Genomic DNA, 22,386 nt, shown 5'->3' on the forward strand with positions numbered 1-22,386 from the left:
AAACGGAAAAAAAGCTGGGGTACCCATACTTATACTAGACAAAATAGACTTTAAAACAAAGGCTATTACAAGAGACAAAAAGGACCTATTAATTTCACTTCTGGGTATTTATCCAAAGAACCCTAAAACACTATTTCCAAAAGACATCCATCCGTATGTTCACTGCAGTGTTATTTACAAGAGTGAAGATATGGAAGCAAACCAAGTGTCCATCAACAGATAAAGAAGAAGTCGTACATCTTACATACAATGGAACATTACGGAACCACTAAAAAAAAGAATGAAATCTTGCTGTCTGCAACAACATAGATGGACCTACATACAGGGTATTGTGCCAACTGAAATAAGTCAGAGAAAGACAAATACGATATGATTTCACTTACATGTGGAATCTAAAAAACAAAATAAACAAACAAAACAGAAACAAGCTCATACATACAGAGAACGTTTTGATGGGGGACGATGGATGAGATTAAGAGGTACAAATTCGTAGTTACAAAATAGTCATGGCATACAGAATATAGACAAGACCATACGGAATATAGACAAGAAGTAAGATTGTGATCACTATGTATGGTGTCGGATGGGTACGAGATTTATCAGGGTGATCGCCTCGTAAGCTACATAAGTGTGTGATCACTATGTTGTACACACGAAACTAATATAATAATATTGCATGTCAACTGTAATTGAGAAATAAAAAAAATTGTTAAAAAAGAAAAAGCATTTGACAAAAATTCACACCAGTTCGAGATAATAACTTTTAGCAGTAGCAGAGAATTTCCATTCTGTGAAATCTACTATGAACATACTCAATGTGAAACAATACAAGCATACCCAATAGAGTCATGAAGATGACAAAGATATATGGTATGAAAAACACTGTTTACAATTGGATGAAAATACATACCCAGTACAAAACTATTATACAAGAATACAAACACCAAAATAGATAAGAAGTAAGAATAGTGAAAAGAAAGAGATAATGATAGTAACAATATGATCTCCTTATTAAAAACCTAAAACTTGTTGCAGGAAGTATTCAGATATATAGGAAACTTGGAAAAGCTGACGTACCAAAGATCACTACAGCAAATTCAGGAATCTGGCCAAACGAGATCACAAATTACAACATGTAACGGAAAATATGCCATTCAAAACAACAATAATACACAAAACATACCTAATAGAAAACCAAACAGAAATGTACAAGTTCTTCATGAGCACCTATAAAAACGTACTGATAGGCTTATGAAAAAGAAGTCTGAGAGCAGTATACTATATTTATTGACAGGAAGGAGAATATTGTCCATAGGTCAATACTCCTTAACGTAGTCACAGACTTACTGCCTAACCTATAACTGGAAAGGTGACAAACTCAGGCTGCTGTTTCCCATACTCCAAATCGACCCTGGAAAAATTAAGGAATAACAAAAACAATATTAACAACAATAGTAAAACAAAAAACATGACAACCCCTGGGTACACAAGGTCAGTGTTTAACTAGAACCTCTGTGTGGGCAGGTAGGAGAGTGCTCTGAAGCTGAGACTATTCTATAGCAGGAAATAACGTCAGATTGAGAGGACTGGTTGAAGGAAAGATTTTAAAGATCAAACCTGAATCGTCCACTCAGGGGAACAGAATATTGTAAAAAAATAAAATAAAATAAAAAAAAAGAACAATAGTAAAAAAGTAATGAGAAACCGCTGAGAGGCACTAAGTTTATACTGAATTAGTAATTGTGTGGGGGCAGCTGGCAGCTTGCCATGAAGTAGAGACTGGCCTGTAGAAGACAGGGATGGTTGGAGGAAAGTTTGTCAAGTTTGGGCCTTGTTTCTTCCCGAGTGCCCCGGGACAATGAGTTTCGAATGTTTCCCTGAAAGAACCCGAGGCAGTACCTCATAGCCGGGTGCCGGGGCCATGGGGTAATATCAGGATGAAAGTTTGAATTGTTTGGCGCAGTGTGAGTCCAGAGATTGTACAGTGACCATCTGAAACTTTGTTAGTAGATGAGGACTGTGCTTTTGAAATGATCACCTTAATACCATCTCAGGCTTGGATTAAACTAGAATAGCAACTATCACACTGGTTGCACATGACGACAGAAATTCGTTCCAGAAACGTGCAGCGATCAACACTGATGTCAGCCAACAGAGGCCCCAGGCAGAGCTATCAGGCTACTGGGCACCCCACTTTCTCCATGTGATTCTAGAGGGACTTAGTACAGGAAGGATTTAAGTTAGACAAGGGATGACTTACAGGCCTGCTATGATACAATACAGTGCAAGTTCATTACCTCAGAATACTGGAGCCCCCAGGATTCTCACACCCTGCAGCCATCTCTGGGAGCCCTCAGGCAGGAATGGCCAGGTGGGGTGTACCAGCACACGTATCAGGAGTCTCAGGCAAGGCAGTTGCAGTCTTTGATGTGAGAGGTTGGCCTCAGGTAGACACAGAGGAGGTGGCCCAGCAGCTACAAGGAGTCAAGGGAAGACAGAGAGGACAGCGGGGGGTGTCACCCATTACTGCCAGTCTTGGGCGGCCCCACGCAAGGCCGCTTGGCTCAGGACCCTAAATATTTCCTACTGGGGGTTCTGAGCGCCCTGAGAGCCTCGGGCCGAGGCCAGCTGACTCGGGTGAGCAGCAGGAGAAGCCCCAGGACCTGCTCAGAGTCCAGAAAAGGCTCCTGAGCGCCAGTCCTGCGGGCCTCTCCCCCAGCCCCCAACCCCCTCCCGTGCACCCGCCCCGCCCAGACCCACGCACAGGACGCGGCCCCGCCCCACTGCCAGGGAGCCAGGCTGCCCAGAGGGCGGCCCGTCCCCGAGCTGCGGGCTCAGGTGAGCAGAAAGAGGAGGCCCACGGCTCGTGTTGCGGGCGTCGAGGTGCCAGGTGTCCCGAGGTACAGTGCGGGGACCCGCCCCGACAAGTCCAAGCCCCTGCCCCCTGGAAACAGGCAGCCCCCCAGGGCCCTGCCCTGCCCCACCCCCACCCCCATTCCCGGGAGGCCTCAAAATGGCTGCGAGGCCCCGAGGCCTTCGCGGACCCCGCGCCGTGTCCCGGAAGGAAGGCCTCGCGCCGGGACTGGTGGACTCTGGCTCGGCTCAGCTGCGGGAGAAATCGCAGGCCCCAAGGACTGAAGGTCGGGCCCGTGGTGCGGAGTGCGGGGACCCCAGGCCCCAGAACTGGGGCGACGCAGATCGCTGCCCGACGTGACATGGGTCTCCGCGGGTGTAAGCCCCAGGAGGTGCTTTCTCACTTAGGGTGGACAGGTCACGGGGGTGGCGGCCCGGGGCTGGGGGGCTGGCAGCCGGTCCGCAGAGGGGACACTGGCGATGGAGGGTCCGGGCGCGTGGAAAGCCCGAGGTGCCTTCTCACTTGGCTGTGGGAGGGTCATGGGGGTGGGAGCCCGGGACTGGGGGGCTGGCAGCAGGTCCGCAGAGGGGACACTGGCGATGGAGGGTCCGGGCACATTTGGAGCCCCAGGTATTTTCTCACTTTGGATTCCGGAGAGTCACGGGGGTGGGGGTCTGGCCCTAATTTGCTGCCAGCAGGCCAGCAGAGGGAACACTGGCATGGGAGGGTCCGGGCACACGTAAAGCCGGAGGTTCTTTCTCACTTCACGTCCGCAGGGAGATCATGAGCGTGGGGATCAGGGCTAAGGTGCTGGCACCAGGTCAGCAGAAGAGACCCTGGCATGGGAGGGTGGAGGTGGGTGTAAAGCCCCAGGTGCTTTGTCACTTTGCTTGCGGAGATCACGGGAGTGGGGTCCTGGGCCTCAGGGGCTGACAGCAGGTCAACAGAGGTGTCATTGACGTGGAGGTCTGGGCGGGGTGTCCCGAGTTGCTTTCTCACTTCCCTAAGGGAGAGTCATGTGGCTAGGGGGTAAGGCGCTGGCAGTAGGACACCACAGGTGACATTGGCATAGGAGGGTCCAGGCAGTGTGAAGCCTGAGGCGCTTTTTTCACTTTGCTTTCGGAGATCGTAGGGGTGGAGGCCTGGGCCTAAGGGGCTGGCAGCAGGTCAGCAGAGGGAGGATTTCCAGGTCAGTGGAGCGTCAGGGTACGGAGCATGATCACTGTGGGGACCAGTCACCCCAAACACAGAGGACACCTCCGAATCCCTAAGTACTGTCGTCAAAGAGGGCCCCAGAGATATGCCGATTCTGGGTTTGAAGTGTCGACTGGAGAGAAGCAGAGGGGAGCGGGGCGCTGGGCTGCCAGGCCAAAATTCACATAATGATCCTGAATGTGAACTGAGAGCACATCTCAAACCCAGAACACAAGGTTCCCCTTGCCTGGCCCTGCCGTCACCCCGGTAACTCCAGGTAGGGGGGTATGGCTCTGTCCTAGGTACTCTCCATGCAGCTTTGCAGGGTTGTGAGGAGCCAGGCCAATCAGAGAGGTGCCCCGTGGGTCCCCAGACAGAGCACTGACGGCCCTCAGACCTGCAGAGGCGGCCTTGGTTAAGGCCAAGGTGGGGCATCTCCCTGCAGAGGTGCACACACCATCTCATTCTCCCTCCTCCAGGTACTGGCATCTCCTGCTCTGCCCACACCGGGGCCCGCTGTGCCTGACCTGTGTCATCATGCCTCGGGGTCAGAAGAGTAAACGCCTCCAGGGTGCAGATGAGACTGAGAGTCTCCGCGGTGATCAGGCCGCTGCAGCAGCAGCAGAAGAGTGCCCCACTTCTCCTGTTTCTGGGGGTTCTCCCCCAAGCTGCCCTGCTCCTGGCCCTTTCCAGGAACCTCAGGGAGCCTCAGCCGCTGGGCCTCCTGGGGCAGGTGTCTCATTCCCAAGATCTGACGAAGGGGCCCAGAGCCAAGCTGAGGCGGGCCCAAGCACCTCCCTTGTAGCACCGTCCCCTGGGTCGGCTCCCCCAGATCCTCTCACCAGGAAGGCACACATGCTGGTGCAGTTCCTGCTGGGGAAGTATAAAATGGGTGAGTGCATTACGCGGGCGGAAATGCTAAAGGCGGTCAAAAAGAAGTACAAGGAGCAGTTCTCTGAGATCCTCAGGAGAGCCTCTGAGCACATGGAGCTGGTCTTTGGCCTAGAGGTGAAGGAAGTCGACCCCGGCAATCACTTCTATGCCCTTACCACCATGCTGGATCTCCCCAGTGAGGGAAGTCTGACCAGTGACAGGAGTGTGCCCAAGACTGGTCTCCTGACGAACATCCTGGCCGTGATCTGCTTGAAGGGGAACCGCGCCACGGAGGAGGAGGTCTGGGAATCACTAGGCATGTTGGGGGTCTACGCTGGGAGGAGGCATGCCATCTTCGGGGAGCCCAAGAGGCTCATCATGAAAGATCTAGTGCAGCCCGAGTACCTGGAGTACCGCCAGGTGCCCGGCAGTGACCCTCCGCGCTACGAGTTCCTGTGGGGCCCAAGAGCCCACGCTGAGACCACCGAGATGAAAGTGCTGGAGATTATGGCCAGGCTCAAAGGGACCGTCCCAGCGCCTTCCCGAAGCTGTATGAGGAGGCTTTGAGAGATGAGGAGGAGCGAGCAGAGGTGAGAGCCGCAGCCAGGGCTGCCCGTGTTGCCAAGGCCAGTGCGCCTTCCAAGGCCACGTGGCACAGCTCCCCCCACGTGTAGTGAGGTCTGGGGCAGGCTTCTGCCCTCGGGGTGGAAGAGCGCAGCCTGCCTGCCAAATACCGGGCGGTTGAGGTCAGTTTAGTTTTAACAAAATGTTAATCTGCTTTTCCATTTTCCTCATGAGTAACTTCTGGGTAAAGACGGAAGGATAGATAGATGACAGATACTAGAGAGAGACGGAGATAGATCAACACATAGAAACATAGAACCATTTCAGATGTTATTTGTTTTAATAGAGGTTTAGAAGATTCAAAATATACGTACGAGAATGTCATGGCTGTCACATTTCTTGCTGTCTAACAGGTTTGAAGGTTTTAAGACAAACTGGGGTGAAGGACGGTTTACTTTTAACAAAGTGTTGATGTGCATTTCATGTGTCTTCACGACTCACTTCTAGGGAAATAGATTAGATGTAGGTATAGACAGATACGTAGTATTTTATCAACTGTGATGTCTTTTAACGAAGGTTTAGAATCGTCAAAATGTGAATATGTGAATGACATGGCTATCATATCTTTTCTATGTAAAGGGTTTGAAAGTTACCGTTTTGGAATTTGTAAGACAAATTGTGGTCGAGGTCAGTTTAATTTTAACACAATGTTAATCTGCTTTTCCGTTTTCCTCATGAGTAACCTCTAGGTAAAAACAGCAAGATAGATAAATAGACTGATACAGATATGTAGTATAGTTTTCAAATGTTGTTTCTTTTAGTAGAAGGTGTAGAACGTTCAGAACATAAATATGTGCATGCTATGGCTCTCACGTTTTTGCTGTTGAAAAGGTTTGAATGGTACAGTTTTGAAAGTTGTAAAACAAATTGAAAATATTCAATATTTTGTTCATGACCTAGATCAGATAACGTGGCAGTGAAACAGGATTTTCATGGAGATGTAAAAGAATCCAACGATGACATACTTGGGCTCCCGAAATGAAGGAAGGAAATGAAGAAACAAAAATTTCACTGTGTTCAATTATTGGATTGCCTTATTCCTTCCAGTCTTTATTTTTGTAATATTGAAACTACCTGGATTTGCTTAGCTTATTAAAGAAAGTTTGTTGCGGATCATTGCGTATTGTTTGATATGTACTGGATTTAAGAAACGGAAAACTCTGATGGGCTCTTACTATTTCGGGGATTCAAAATAAACATATAATAGCAGCTGATCATTAAAGACCCACTACGTCCCAATCCACGTCCCAAGTCGTCTGTAATACAGTATGTATATTCTAACCTGTGTACACGATAAAGGCTTCCCGGACTGCCTTTACAGATGAATAGCCTGCAAAAGTTCCACCTCCACAAAGCTGGTAAGTGACAGAGCTGGGACTAGATCCCTCTTTTGAATTTGTGGGAAGTCCACATTTTTCCAATCCTCCCAGCCTGAGTCTGACTATGTGTCTTTTCATTCACCATTTCCATCTCACAGCTCCAGGAATGCATCTCAGGGGACCAAAAGAAGGTCTCTGTACACAGAGCGGGGGACTAGAACATGATAGGTAGAGCAATAAGAATAGCGATACAAATGAGAAGGATGAATAGAGAAGAAAAGAAATAATAGTCAGTGACAGTATGATTCTGTACATATGCACAGCCAGTTAATCTCAAAACACTGGGGTCTCAAAAATCATCCTGGGCAGCCTCCCCCTGTAAAAGTACATCTTGCACTACAGAAGTCACATGAGAGGCCAAGTCCGGAAGGAAGGAATCGGTCAGTCTGTTTTTTTCTCTGACAACCCGGCACCTCGTCTGGGGTCCCTGCATTTTGCCACAGCCTGCCCCTGTCACACCACTCCTGGCATGAGGACCCAGTCTCTGCCAGGTTTGCAGGAGGAAACTTCTCGATGTGGTAGGGATGTGACACTTCCCAGAAGGGAAGCACCACCTCCAGGGCACTGGGTTCCCTAGAGCCCCACCCCAGCTGTCCGCCCTCGAGAGACGAAAAGAGTTGTGGCCATTCGCGGCTCATCCTGACCTGTGTCTTGGAAGTCCCAGGAAGGCGATCCCCTAGGCCTGAGGGCTGTCCCTTCAGGTAAGCAGAGGATACAGTCCCCAGATGGGCTCACGGCCAAGGTGAAGACCCCGATGAACACAACAGAGGGGTCTGCACCTCGCCCTCCCTCGAGGTGTGGCCTGGCGGGCCCAGGCAAGGCCTGGCATGATGAGGGACCCCCTGACTTCTACTTGGAGGGATTCAAGGAGATGGGGCTTTGCTTTTCAGGGGGGCTGTCCAACTCAGCGGAGAGGGGCGTCCCAGCGCCAGGCAGCCAGCCAGGTAAAAATCCTGTGTTAGGGAGGAGGCGGCAAGCCACCCCAGAAGGGAGGGGAAGGCGCCAAGTTGCGCTTCCACAGTGGGCCCTGGACGGCCAGGTAGAGCGTTCAGAGTGAGGTTAGCCCTCTGTTTCTGCGGGAGGAGATGATCTGGGGGAACTGCAACTCTTGGACTAAAGGGGGAGCCCCATTCAGCCAAGGGGCTAACAGTGTCAAGGTAGTGACACTAAGTGACCAAGAGCGTACCCTTCCCAGAAATGAGGGGGCGACCTAGAGCCCTGTCCCACTGTTGTACTCGGAGACCTGGGCTCCCTGAGGTGACCGGTCACACCTCCCCCCAGGGCGTCTCCTGGAGGGGAGGGACCTCATCAAGGAGGACCTCAAGTCAGCAGAGGGAGGACTTCCTGGCTGTGCCGGGAGTCAAGGTGAGGGCCTTGAAGACTGAGGGGACCTGCTACCCGTTAACTGGGGGCAGCACAGATTCCTTCCACTGCTGTCAGCCTGGGGAGACCAGATGGGGCACACTTCCCTTCTTCACAGGGGGTCAGGCTATTGTCAGCCTTTGTAGGAGGGGAGAGCTACACGTCAAGATAGGGAGCACGCTGAGGGAGGCCTCAGGAGGGCACTGGCCCAGAGCAGAGGGGAGCCACCAAGACCCACCACCTTCCAGCCCTGCGAAGCCTGGGCAGGGCTAGTCGGATACGTCCCCACCTCACTTCCAGCCCCAGAGGCTCAATGAAGTGAAGGTGTTGGCCTGAATCTGGAGGTCTCTAGTGGCCCGAGGGAGAAATTCAGGTTCCGACCCGGTGAGAACTAAGGGGGCCGCCAACCTCAGAACAGTGAGGTCCCATAGAGAGAGTCTCACTATCGCCACTGAACTGATAGCCAGATGTGGGATCCTCCAGACTGCGGACCAACCAGCTCATAGCAGTGGGGGCCCCACAGAATCCTCCGACTGTCAGCCCTGGGAGGTTCCAGGAAGAGGCGCCCTCTGATCCCACTGAGCGGCAACTGGGTAGTAAGGGTCTCAGTCAGTGGGGTTGTCCCAGGTCAGCGGAGGGAGAAATTTTAACGCCCACACTTAGGAGTCAAACGCCGGACACTGAGTGAGAACCTTGAGTGCAAACACCCCACGTAAGGCCTGAACCTGCTTCCCACAGCTTTCTGTCTTGGGCCGTGGCCATGTGGGGAGACGCTCACTTTCTGCTGCTTTCTCCCTAGTGAGCTGGACGCACCGTGTCCGTCTCCTTCCTCCCCGTGCTGGCCTCACCTACTCTCCTGCCCACACTGGCGCCTGCTGTCCTGACCAGTGCCACCATGCCTAGGGGTCAGGAGAGTAAGCCCCGCGCTCAGGACAAATGTCCACGGGCCCAGAGTGAGACCCACGGGCCTGGGGGGTGTTCAGGTCACTTCAGCAGCAGGAGAAGAGTCCCCTCGCCCTTGTCTCCTATTTCTCGGGGTGCTCCCGGCTTCTGGCACTGCCCAGGACCCTCAGGGAGCCCCACTGACCACCACGGCGGCTGCAGGTGTTTCCTACACCAATTCGGATAAAGGTGCCAAGAGCCAAGACGAGGAAAGTAGAAGCACCTCCCAGGGCCCGGCCCCACTGAGAGCACCTTTTGCACAGATCCCGTAAGCGGGAATTCAGGACGGTGGGCGCACTCCCAGCATATAACACGAAAGAGACTACTGTGAAGGCAGCACTGCTGAAGATTGTCAAGAGAAAGCACCAGGCACACTTCCTGCAGATCCTCATGACAGCCGCTGACAGAATGAACAGGTCTGCGGCCTTGACAGGCAGCAAGTCAACCCCACGGAACCCTCCGGAGACCTACGTAGCCAATCGGACATCAGCAGAGACAAAAGTCTCAGGGGTGACGGAGACTCAACCGTGACCCGTCTCCTGATGAATCCCCAGGGCCTCATCTCCATGAAGGGCAACCGCGCCACCGATAGCACATCTGGGAAGAGGTGAATAGGATGGGCGTCTATGCGGCTAAGAAGCACCTCAGGTGTGGGGAGCCCTGGAAGCTCATTACAAAAGATGTGCTGCCGCCCGAGTACCGGGAGTCCCCCAGGTGCCCGGCAGTGATCCTCCACACTACGAGTTCCCGTGGGGCGCAAGAGCCCTCGCGGAGACCACCAGGACGAGCGTGCTGGAGATCAGGGACAAGATCAACGAGACCGTCCCCCGTGCCTTCCCAGAGCTGTATGAGGAGGCTTTGAGAGAGACGGCACAGAGAGCAGAGGTGAGAGCCGCAGCCAGGGCTGCCCATGTTGCCAAGGCCAGGGCGCCTTCCAAGGCCACCTCGCACAGCTCCCCCCACGTGTAGTGAGGTCTCGGGCTGGCTTTTCACCTCGGGCTGGAAGAGAGCAGCCAGCCTTCTAAGTAGTAGAGCAAAGGAGGCGCCAGCGGGACTGAAACACGTATCCTGTGTGGTTTTCTTCCTTGTTGAGATGAGCAGTTTTTAGGTCAATATTTTTTTTGTTAATGTTTCCCTTGCTAACAGATGGCTTGTTTTGCTTCAGAATCTAGGTTTATTATTGTCATGGACGTCACATTTATTATCAATCAGGTTGAAGACGAACACTTTAGTTATTCTAAACAAGTTGAAAACCTCCATGTCTTCTTGACACCGATTTACTGTACATCACGTGACCAAGGCCGTGTTGGGCCTGGGGAAACTGCCAGTCCTGGGGCGACGGTGTGATGGCGGAGAGCTCATTTGAAGCCAGGCTGCATGGGGGGCTGGATGAAGCTGTGGGAGTGGTGGGCGGGGGCCAGACCCTCAGAGAACGGGTCTCAGAGTTGAGAGACAAAGACTGGCATGGAAAGGACATCTTGACGGTTCCTTTGGGGTGTGGGAGAACGAGAGGAACCTCCACCCGGGGCCAGACTAGAAGGGGCCCTGTGCGCTTGCCCTGGGGCGGAGGATCACAGCGCACAAGCCAGGTGTTTTAGGCATCACATGTCCACAGAGTCTAGAAAGCAGACATCAATAAACCTCAAAAGATCAGGGGCTCACAAAATCAGTGGGCTCAGCCCCTACCCTTTGGAAAGCAGACCTATTAGAAGTGCAGTCGGATGAGAGGCTAAGTGTGGCCAGTGAAGAGAAGGAAGAGATCGCTGTGTTTTCTCTGATAACACAACCCCTGTCGTGGGCCCTCCTCTGCCTTTGCCGCACCTGCCCCGCCTCGCACCGCTCCTGGGGCACAACAAGGTCTCTGCTGGGTTTGCAGTGCGGAGACTAATCAAGAGCTTTCTAGGATGTACCATTGCCCAGGAAGCCTTTCAGAGGAGACAGGAGTCGAGAGGAAGACTCTGATGAATGAGGGCTGATGAGACACACCACTTGGTCACTGGAGAGAGACTGGCTTCCGTCTGCTCTCAGACCCACAAGGCCCGGACACGGCTGTCGGGCTGAGCATCCCCTCCCCTACTTGCAGGGTGGTCGGGGACATGCGAGCTGGGTTCCATGTGGGTGACCTTAAGTTGCAAGAAGGAGCAGTCCCGGGGCCCAGCGTTAGTCAGGTAAGGGTCCCGAGTGAGCATTGGGGGCACACTCCTACCCTGAACGGAGAGGCCCCAAGGAGCCTGAATCCTGCTGTCACCCCAGGAAGGGCGCAGGGAGGACGGCCTCATGCGGCACTCCCTGACCTTCCCGCTCTGGCACCCCAGGAAGGGAGCACCGTGGTCTGTGGCTCTGAGACCCAGGACACCACACGGACGGACGCATTCCAGCCCTGCTAACATTCAAGGGCAGAGCCCGGAGGGACAACAGGGTACCACAGACCCCAGGGCAGTGAGGTGGCACAGAGACTGCCCCAGCCACCAACCCTGGGATGCCTTGGGCACGGCTGTCAGACTGACTCGGAGAGAAGGGGGGCAGAATGGAGGGCCCTGGTCTCAGGGGAGGGTCCTCAGGGAAGCCAAGGAAGACGTCCCCGGCCCTGCCGGGAGCGGAGGGGAGGACCCTGAGTCAGGATGTAGGGAACCCTCCACGCTCAGAACTGACAGGACCACAGAGAGCCCTGGCCCTGCTGGCTGCCCCGGGATACCTGGGCACTGTTGACAGGATGTGACATACTCACTTCCTCCCGTGGTGTCACAAAGGGGTGAGAGACTTACTCTAAGGGGTGTGGCCCAAGGCCCGCAGGGGGAGGATCTCTAGGCTTTCCAGAGGCCGACCTGAAGACTGTGAGGACCAAGGGAACCACACACCTCACAGCAGGGGAAACACGACAGAATTCTCTTCCTTACCTGGCCTCAGGAGTCCCAGACAGGTATGGCCAGAGGCGGGGACCCTCACTTCCTCCTAGGGCTCTCAGGGTGGTGCTGGCCTTAGTCGGAGGGGTAGGCCTGAGGGCTGGGGAGGAAATCTGGGCCAGAACAGGGGTGGAAGCAACCACTGAGGGACCATCACCACTAAATCATAGGGATGACAAAGAATCTGGCCACATCCCTGGTTTTACCGGGCTCTCCCGCTGAAGCTCCCCCAACACTTATTTACATCAGGTCTGTGGCAGGTGAAATCCTTAGTTTGAAAGTGGAGCCACCATTCGACTAAAGGGGTGGCCATACCAGGCCCTATGTGGAGCCAAAGTAAGGGCCCTTATTGAGGACTGAGGACCCCAAAGTGACCGGGACAGAAAACTCCCCACTGGGGACCTGGACAGGGGTGACACCCTGAGGATCCCCTTCACTTTCTTCTCATGGGTTCCATGAACTGCACCAATGGAATGATGCCCGTGAACATGAAACGAGAGACTTCTCAAACGAAAAGACGGCCAGCCCCTGCTGTCCCGTCAGTATGCTAGAGTCAGAGCACACGGGATGCAGCCTGAAGGGGACAGGCCGATTAGAACAGGAGCCCTGTGGGCATTTCGAGCAGTGCCCTTGGGGAAAACTGCAAATGGAGTCTTCCTTAAAACCAGGCTGGTATTACAAGCCGAAAATGACACGAATCAGCGTCTCAGGGAGAAGCGGTCTTTGACGTGAGGGGTTGTCCTCAGGTCAGCACAGGAGTGGTGGACCCACACCCACAGGGAGTCAAGGGAAGATCCTGACAGGACTGCGGGGGGAGGGGGGGTGGCGGGGAGGGGCAGGGGGTGTCACCCATTACGGCCAGTCTTGGGCGGCCCCACGCATGGCTGCTTGGCCTGGGACCCTAAATATTTCCTACTGGGGGTTCTGAGCGCCGTGAGAGCCTCGGGCCGAGGCCAGCTGACTCGGGTGAGCAGCAGGAGAAGCCCCAGGACCTGCTCAGAGTCCAGAAAAGGCTCCTGAGCGCCATTCCTGCAGGCCTCTCTCCCACTCTGCAGTCCTCCCCCTTCCACACCCCCGCCCTACGATCCGCCCATACCCACGCACGTGAAGGGGCCCTGTCCAACTGCCACTGAGACAGGATGCCCAGAGAGAGGCCCTGTCTAAGAGTGAGGCCTTATCCCAGAGCTGCGGGCATAGGGTGAGCAGGAGGAGGCCCTCATCTTGTCTTAGTGTGAGGGTGCGAGGTGTCCTAAGGTACAGTGCGGGAACCTGCCCGACAACTCCAACCCTCTTCCCCCCTGAAAACAGGCAGCCACCCAGTGCCCTGCCCTGCCCCACCCCCACCCCCATTCCTGGGAGGCCTCAAAATGGCAGTTAGTGCCAAAGTCCTTCGCATACCCCCCGAGGTGTCAGAGAATAAAGGCCTCGGTTTGGAAGTGGTGGACTCTGGCTCAGCACAGCTGAGGGAGAAATCGCAGGCCCCAAAGAATGAAGGTCAGGCCTGAAGGGAGGAGTGAAGGGACCCCAGACCCAGGAACTGGGGCGACGCAGATCACCACCCGACATTGCATGGGAGGGTCCCAGCGAGTGCAAAGCCCCATGTGCTTTCTCACTTTGTGTCAGTACATCATGGGGGTGGGGGCCTGGGGCTGTGGTGCTGGCAGCAGGTCAGCACAGGGAGGATTTCCTGGTCAGTGGAGAGTCAGGGTACGGAGCACGATCACTGCGCGGACCACTCACCCCAAACACAGAGAGAGGACACCTCAGTATCCCTACCTACTGTCATTCAAGGAGGCCCAGGCATTTGTCAGGGAGAAGCGCCCCTTAATTTCCCCTCGGGGAATCACAGTGAGTGAAGGCTTTTGTCGGAGAGGTGCAGGCACAGTTCAGCAGAGGGAAGAATCTTAGATACACCCAGGCGTTCAAACAGGATTTGAGTGAGCCCGGGTGGGACCTCAACTCGTTCGTGCATCCTTCATTTGGGAGAAGCCAGGCAAATGCAGCCAGAGGAGGCGAAACTCTATTCTTCCTGTCGGCTCTTGGGTAGGTGCTGAAGTTAGTATGAGATAGGCCTGAAGCAGAGAGAGGAGACCCTGGCTCTAGCTGTGCCAGGGAAGGAGACTGAGTGAAGCCTGAGGGACCACCCACCACCCTGAACATGTGGTGAAGGTAAAGCCAACAGTCAGCAGGAAGGACGCCTCTCAATCCCTACCTGGGACCAGGTGAGCATTCTCAATGAGAACTGATGACTCCAAAAAGTGTAGGACAGAGAGGGCCCCAGAGAGACGTCAGTTTTGGGTGCACTCTCTACCAGAAGCACCATCTCTCTTCACTCTTGTGGCATGGAGGATTTAAGTGGCAACTTGAGAACCACAGCGGGGCGTGGGGGAGGGGCTTCTTGCCAATCATTCACATAATCATCCTGAATGTGAACTGAGAGCACTTCCCAAACCCAGGACAAAGGGGTTCCCCTTGACAGGCCCTGCTGTCGCCCCAGTAACATCTAGAAAGGGCTGTGTGGCTCTGTCCTAGGTACGCTCTAAGCTTCTCTACAGGGTTTTCAGCAGACAGGCTGATCAGAGAGGAACCCTGTGGGTTCCCAGAGCGCTGACGGCCCTCAGACCCTTAAAGAGGTGCCCTTGGTTAAGGCCAAGGTGGTATCTCCCCGCAAAGGTGCCACACCGTCTCGTTCTCCCTCCTCCAGGTACTGGCATCTCCTGCTCTGCCCACACCGGGGCCTGCTGTGCCTGACCTGTGTCAACATGCCTCGGCGACGGAAGGGTAAGGCCCGTGCCCGTAAGAAACACAACCAAACGCGTGCTGACTCCAAGAGTCACAAGAGAGTTCAGGAAGCTGCAGCTGTGGGAGACGAGTCCCCCTCCTGCTCTTCTGTTTTGGATGGTGATCCTCAAAGGCCATCAGCTACTGAGACAAGTAGCAGCTTACCAGGGGTCTTGGAGACCCTCGTCTACCACCATTACCTCTTCAGGTGCTTTAGACACAAGATCTGACAAAGGTGATAAAAGTCAAGATAAGGAACATTCGTGGTCTTCTGAGGTCCCATCTCCCGAGACCTCATGCAGTGATCTTCTAACCACGAAGTTGGATTTGTTGGAGCAATTTCTCCTGTGCAAGTATGAAATGCAAGAGCCCATTCTGAAGGAAGACATGCTGAAGATTGTGGGCGAAATTAACCCAGACCAATTTGCTGACCTCATCAAAACAGCCTCTGATCATATTGAGGCCGTCTTTGCAGTTGATTTGAAGGAAGTCGACTCAAGCAACCACGCATATGACCTCGTCAGCAAACTGAACCTCCCCAATAATGGGAGGGTGTATGCTGGCAACGGGTTACCAAAGACCGGTCTCCTCATGAGTATCCTGGGCGTGATTTTCATGAAGGGCAACTCTGCCACTGAGGAAGACATTTGGAAATTCCTGAACATAATGGAAGTATACGCTGGAAGGGAGCACCGCATCTACGGGGAGCCCTGGAAGCTTATTAACACAGATCTGGTGCAGCTACAGTACCTAGAATACCGCCAGGTACCTGACAGCGATCCGGCACGCTATGAGTTTCTGTGGGGCCCAAGAGCTCGCGCTGAAACAAGCAAGATGCAAGTCCTACAATTCTTGGCCAAGGGTGGTGATACAGGCCCTAGTGCTTTCTCACCCTGGTATGAAGAGGCTTTGAGAGATGAAGAGAGAACACGAGCTACAGAGTCGGTCAGGGCTGCCACTGGTGCCACAGCCAGACATGATATCACGGCCCTGGCTGCTCTCACCCCTAGTGATGTCTGAGGAATTTTTTATCATGAAGATAAAAATTTAAAAAATTACATCACAAGAGGGACTTCAGTGGAAATGTGAAAGAATCCCACAATAAAACTTTTCGGAAAATGGAATAGAAAAAATAATAAAACGTCATAAAAGTTTCATTTTGGTGACTCCTTTCGGTCTTTTGTTTTGTAAAATTGATTTATATCTTGATATGCTTAGCGTATCAAAGAATGTAGGAGATAGTAAATCTTAACAAGTTAGACCAGACCTCTCACTCACTCTCTCCTCTATTCCCAAAACATAATTGAGCATCTGCGCTTTGGAAGGCTCTGTGCTAGTACTGGGGTTGCAGAGATAAAGACGCAGCCTCTGCCCATAGAACTTTGGAAGCTTGGAGCTTCACTCATGTGAGGAAGATGTTGACATCCCCTCTATGACTTACAGGAAAGGGAAAAGGATGAGTGAGACGGGAGGGGTTCCAGGTGAAAGCACTCAAGCATATAACCCCTGCGGCAAGGCAGTTTAAGTTTTGGAAGCTACAAGTCAGTCCCCACAATACACTTTTACACTAAACTACACGGTGGACTGTATGAGGCTATGGGACTGGTGAGCAGAGGCCAGATCCTCAGATGAGGTGTCTGAGTTGAGAGAAAATGACTGGAAAACTGCACTGTGGGGAAAGGTCCAAAATTAAGGCCCAATGATATGGGCGGCCTGGACATTTGGTGAAACCAGCAGGGTCTCACGTCCCCTAAATGCACGTTCCTCTCCACAGTCTTCATTTGCACATAAGGTCCCCTAACAAACAACCAGCTTTATAAGGGGACAAGGCATAGATCTTGCTCATTCCTAAGCAGCAGTCATCTGTTCCCTACCAGCCTGCAGAATTTTGCAGACAATCTGATTATACGTTGCCATGGGAACTAGGGGTTAGCTCACCCTCTTGATACCAAAGACGCCCCCTCCCAAAGACACTGTCTCTTCACTGTGTTCCCGAGTGCAACCCCCGTGTGGCACAGTGGGGCACGCGGTGTCCTCCCCGTCCTGCGAGTACACATGGTTAATAAATGGCTGTCTATCTCATCTCTGCAGTGTCCAGTGTTGTGTGTGTGGACACTCCATGACCATAGTGCGGAAATCCCTTCCTCACCTCATGGGGTAAACCAAAGGCCATAAAACATGCTCTTGTGAATTGCATTGCGATGGTAGATAACCCAGCAAGAAATGTCCACTTGGGGCAGTGTAGTAGTTATCTCGGGCTGCCATAACAAAATACCCCAGACTGGGTGGCTTAACCAACCAAAATTCATTTTCTCACTGTTCTGGAGGCTGGAAGTCCAAGGTCGAGAACTGGCAGGGTTAGTTCCCTCTGAGGCCTCTCTCCTTGGCTTGTAGACAACTACCCTCTTCACGTGGCTGTCTCATTGTGTGAGTGTGTCCCTGGTGTCACCTTGTGTGTCGTCATCTCTTCTTATAAGGACACCACTCAGACTGCATTATGGCCCACCCTAATGTCCCCTTTTTAACTTAACCATCCTTTGAAGACCTGATTGGCAACTACAGTGCCTTTCTGAGATACGGAGGGTTATGACTTCAACAAGAATTTTGGGGGACACAATGGTCTCTCTTGTTTCATAGATCCACACATAAAGATGTAATGTGTCCAGTTGGAATACTTCACAACTACACCCCTGAAGACTCATCATCATTTCCAGGTTGACCTGATATAGACCACGAGGTTGGAATTTTGAGGGGATGCTGTAATTGAATCAAGTATGTAAGGATCTTGGGAGGGGACACGTTTTGCATAAGGTAGGGACACGAAACAACGGGGCCTAAAGGGCAGGCTGCGGTAGACAGAATTGTACTGGGCACACATGATCCTTACCTACTGGTGATTATACCTTTGTGTATTCCTATCCTCAAGTGCAGGTAGGGCCTGTGGCTTGATTCTAAGGAATAGATTGCGACAAAGGTGCTGGGATGTCCAGCAATTGCATTACATTGCACGTCAAAAGCGTGCGCTCACTATCCTGCTTGTCTTCAAGGAGAAATCTTCCATGTTTTGAATAGCTTATGGAGAGGGCAATGTGGCATGAAATTGCAGGTTCTGTGTATTGTTTGTCTTTTCTTTTTTATCAAAGTTTATTGGGGTGACAATCGTCAGTAAAGGTACATAGGTTTCAGGTATACAGGTATTCTGTAATACATCATCTCTATATCATGTTGTGGGTTCACCACCCAAAGTCACTCCTCCTTCCCTCACCATATACTTGATCGTTTAGATAAGGAATTTTTCCTCTAAGCAACAAACAGGAAACAAACACTAACTCCTATAGACAAAAGGAAAGGAATTCTGCCCCAGACACTGAGTGAGCTGGAAAGTGGATTTTTCGTGGTCACTTCCAGCTGTCAGTCCAGCACGGAATGAGCGTCAACTGTCATGCCCATGCTCCCAACAAGAAATAAGCGGAACATACTGAAAACGGAGCCATCTTCTTAGCTCCATCAGAGAACTGAGGTCACAAGGCAATGCTGCCCCCCAAAATGAAGAGATTGAGTGGGAGATACAGAGAATCGAAGCTCTTTGGAGCAGAAGTCCAACAGCAGAAACCACTGCTAGAGCCAATAACAGGATAAGAAAACCAGTATATTTGCCAAATTGCTGGAGGCTCAGTGTAGACTAGCTTGAGATGTAAAAACTCCAGGCAGGTCCAGTTTAACAGGGACTCGTAAACTTTTGTGAGTTTCACCTCCAGGAGCCCTACGAGGTCCTCACCTTTGTACTTTCAGCAGGGGGAAGGAAAAAGTAGCCATTTTGAAAAATGCCTAAAGCAACCTGTTCTTTATAAAAAGGCCCGTTTAAAGACAAACTATTTATCAGAACCTAACTGACTAGGGTTTCACCAGAGCCTAAACAATCTGGGGGAGAGGAAATGCCCAACTATAGGCCTCTCGACTTCCTTTACCTAAGGGGTGAAAAAACTGAAAAGCACTTGTGAAATCATAGCCCAGAGGAACAGGTCCACTAAACATCTGACATCTAGTCATCCGATCATACAATATCACCACTCACCCCACACCTCACGACCACATCAGCAACGCTCCTGTATAATAACAAAGGATTACAAGGGAAACGCCTGCACATCTCAGACCCTATTTAAGAAGAACAAGGGAGATGAAAAGAAGGACACCACAGGAAATTTAGCTTCTGATACCTACAGCTCCATCAGATAGTAACAGCCTGAGTCTGGGCCAGAAAAACACAAAACCTCACACAAAAGACCTACTTACCCCCGTTCCTTTGACCCAGTACGTTATGTCTGACTTTGAACAAAAAATTAAAAGGCAAAACAAAAGACAAGAAACACAGTTTGCAGAGACAGATCAGGCATCAGATTCAGGATCAGATATGGCCCACATCCTGGAATTATCGTGCAAGTAACTTAAAGTAACAATGATTAATATGCTAAGGGCTACAGCTGAAAAAGTGAACAACAGGCAAGAATAGGTAGGGAATGTAAGTAGAGAGATGTCAACTCTAAGAAAGAATCAAAAACCAATACTGGAAATAAAAAAGAGAAATGAAGAAAGTCTTTGATGGGCGCACCAGTGGACTGAACATGGCTGAGGAAAAAATACCGGGAACTTGAAAAGTTGTCGATAAAACTTTCAACTGAAATGCAAAGAAAAAAAAGAAAAAGAACAAAAAGGACAGGAGAATACCCAAGAACTATTGTCTTCTCTCTTTGAGAGGGAACGGCCCCCTTTTGAATGACAAAAGGTGTGTGTAACATTTGAGTGGTAGCAACACTAGAAGGAGGAGAAAGAAACAAAGAAACAGAAGAAATGCATAAAGTAATAATGACTGAGGTTTTCCCAAAATTAATGACAAACACGAAACCACACATCCGGGGAGTTCGGAGAATTCCAAACAGTATAAATACCAAGAAACCTATACCTAGAAATACCACATTCAACTGGAGAAAACTAAATAAAAAGAGAATTTCTTGAAAAAAGCCAGAGAGGGAGGCACCTTCCCTACACAGAATCAAGGATATGAATTACATTGGCCATCGCCTCAAAAACTATGCACGTAAGAAGAGAGTTGAATTCAAGCTTTAAAGTGTTGGAAGTAAAAAAGCACCAACCTGAAATTCTGCATCCAGGTGAAATTATCCTTCGAAGTGAAGGACAATGAAAGATTTTCTCAGACAAATAAAAACTGGGGTAATTCGTTACTAGAACCGCTTTGAAAAAAATGTTAAACTAAGTTTCTCAGAGAGAAGGAAAATGATAAAGGCCAGCAACTCAGGTCTACATAAAGACAGGAAGAGTGTTAGAGAGGGTATAAATGAAGATAAAATACGTTACTTTTGCTTATTTGATCTAACAGATAACAAACAGTTTACAATAATAACAGCAGCAACGTACTCGGTAATTATACCTCATGAATAAGTGAAATGAATGACAGCAATACGAGTATCATAGGGAACAGGACTTGGTAGTGCACTGTTAGAACGTGGACTTGGATTAGTTATAAATGTGTAAACTTCAAACTCTAGGGCATCCACTGCAGTAAGTAAAGAAATTAGTACAATTGATACGCTAAACAGGACAGAAAATGGAATAATGTAAAATGCTCAATTAAAACCCGGGAAGGTAGCAAAAGACTGGGAGACAGAAAAGAAACGAAGAACAAGGGTGACAAATAGAAAACAGTAACTAATATGGTAGATATGAATCCAACTATACCAATCATTAATTGAAAAGTCAGTAGTCCTAATACACTAATTAAAGGACAGAAATTGTCAGAGATTAGAAAAAGAAGAACAAGACCATATTACATATTGCCTGCAACGAGCCCACCTTAAAATAAAGATACAGGTAAAGTAAAGGGATGCAAAACGATATACCATTCTGACACAAATGAAAGAAAACTGGAGTAGCCATATTTATTTCAGACACAGCAGAATCCAGAGCCAGAGAACACTATAAATAAGTATTACCGATATTTCAAGATGACAAACAGTGGACAAGGATAAAGTTCTACCTAAAGAAGAATTTCAAGTTATAAACTCAAAGGAATTTTAGAATTAGAGAATTAACATCCTGCAGTCTCTAATGTATTTACGGATAAAAGTGATGACTGCCAACATCACCAAAAAGAGACAGTAGACACGCATTTCCTAACTAAGTGCACATTGTTACCTCTTTGGTTATTGGTGCCTGCCAATAACCAAACAAAGACCTAAAGCTTAATGTGCACAAGATCCTACTTATAAAAATTGAGGATTGTTAATGATGCATGTCAGGTAATTGGGTTCACTATTCTATTCTCCATACTGTTGTGTATGTTTGAGAATGTCTATAATAAGAAGATTTTATTGAAATATCATATCTTTAATATGAAAATTGAAGTAAAATGGAGCATTTTTAGCAAATTGTAAATAATTAAATAGATCCACAGAGAAACAGAAATCTTCAATCCACATGATACCAACAGAAACTACAGTCCAACCCTAGGCAACATTTTACACCTCCAAGACCACCCTGGTTTGGGTACTTGTTAACACCAGATAGCAAAAGAAAAACTAATCATCGATTCATGCAAACTCTTCTAAATCATACAAAACGATAGGGAATTAGTCAACCGTTTTAACAGGCTACCTCTACTTCATACAAACACCAGGCGCGATCCCTCAATAAAACAATACTTAGGCCCAACCTAGTCACATAGGGACAGATATTCTAAATAAATACAGAGTATTTCCAACATAGCAGTTAATTAACATCAGAAAACACTGTCAACTGGAAATCACTACATTAGCACAAAAAGGGGGAACCACGCGACCATGTGCAAGGGCAAAGCAAAAGTCTCTGAGGTTAAAGGAAAAGAGAGAATCTTAAAAGCAGCAAGAGAAAAGCAGAGAGTCAAGTACAAGGGAGCTCGCATCCAAGAGACTGTCAGGTGATTTCTCACCAGAAGCTTGCAGGCCAGAAGGAATTAGCAGGAAATAGTCAAAGTGATGAAAAACAGGGACACAACCAAGACTACTCTACCCAGCAAGGCTGTCATTTAGATCGAAGGATAGATAAAGAGCTTCCCGGACAAGCAAAAGAAAAAGCAGTTTATCACCACCAAATCACTGTTACAAGAAATGTCAGAGGCGTCTTTAAGAAGAAGAAAAACAGGTAAAAAAATATGAATAATAAAATGGCAGTAGCTATATGTCTATCAAAAATTAGTTTCAATATAAATCGATTAAATGCTCCAATCAAAACACATAGTGGGGCTGAATGGACATGAAAACAAGACCCTTACGTATGCTGCCTACAAGAGACACACTTCAGATCGCAAGACACATGCTGACAAAAAGTAAAGGGATGGAAAAAGATACTTCATGAAAATGGAAACAAACAAACAAACAAACGGAAAAAAAGCTGGGGTACCCATACTTATACTAGACAAAAT

The 22,386-nt window shown here is 50.0% G+C and overlaps 1 protein-coding gene across 1 annotated transcript; it reads left to right on the plus strand.

The window, feature by feature from the left end:
* Positions 1-11,505: 11,505 nt before the first annotated feature.
* LOC117020196 (melanoma-associated antigen B18-like) lies at positions 11,506-15,932 on the plus strand. The gene is made up of 4 exons (XM_033102487.1): positions 11,506-11,851; positions 13,440-13,625; positions 14,805-14,912; positions 15,046-15,932. Exons 1-4 carry the CDS (start codon positions 11,506-11,508, stop codon positions 15,930-15,932), a joined length of 1,527 nt encoding a protein of 508 aa, XP_032958378.1.
* The last annotated feature ends 6,454 nt before the right edge of the window (positions 15,933-22,386 follow it).

The sequence above is a fragment of the Rhinolophus ferrumequinum genome, chromosome X (genome assembly GCF_004115265.2).
Source record: "Rhinolophus ferrumequinum isolate MPI-CBG mRhiFer1 chromosome X, mRhiFer1_v1.p, whole genome shotgun sequence".
Lineage (NCBI taxonomy): Eukaryota > Metazoa > Chordata > Mammalia > Chiroptera > Rhinolophidae > Rhinolophus > Rhinolophus ferrumequinum.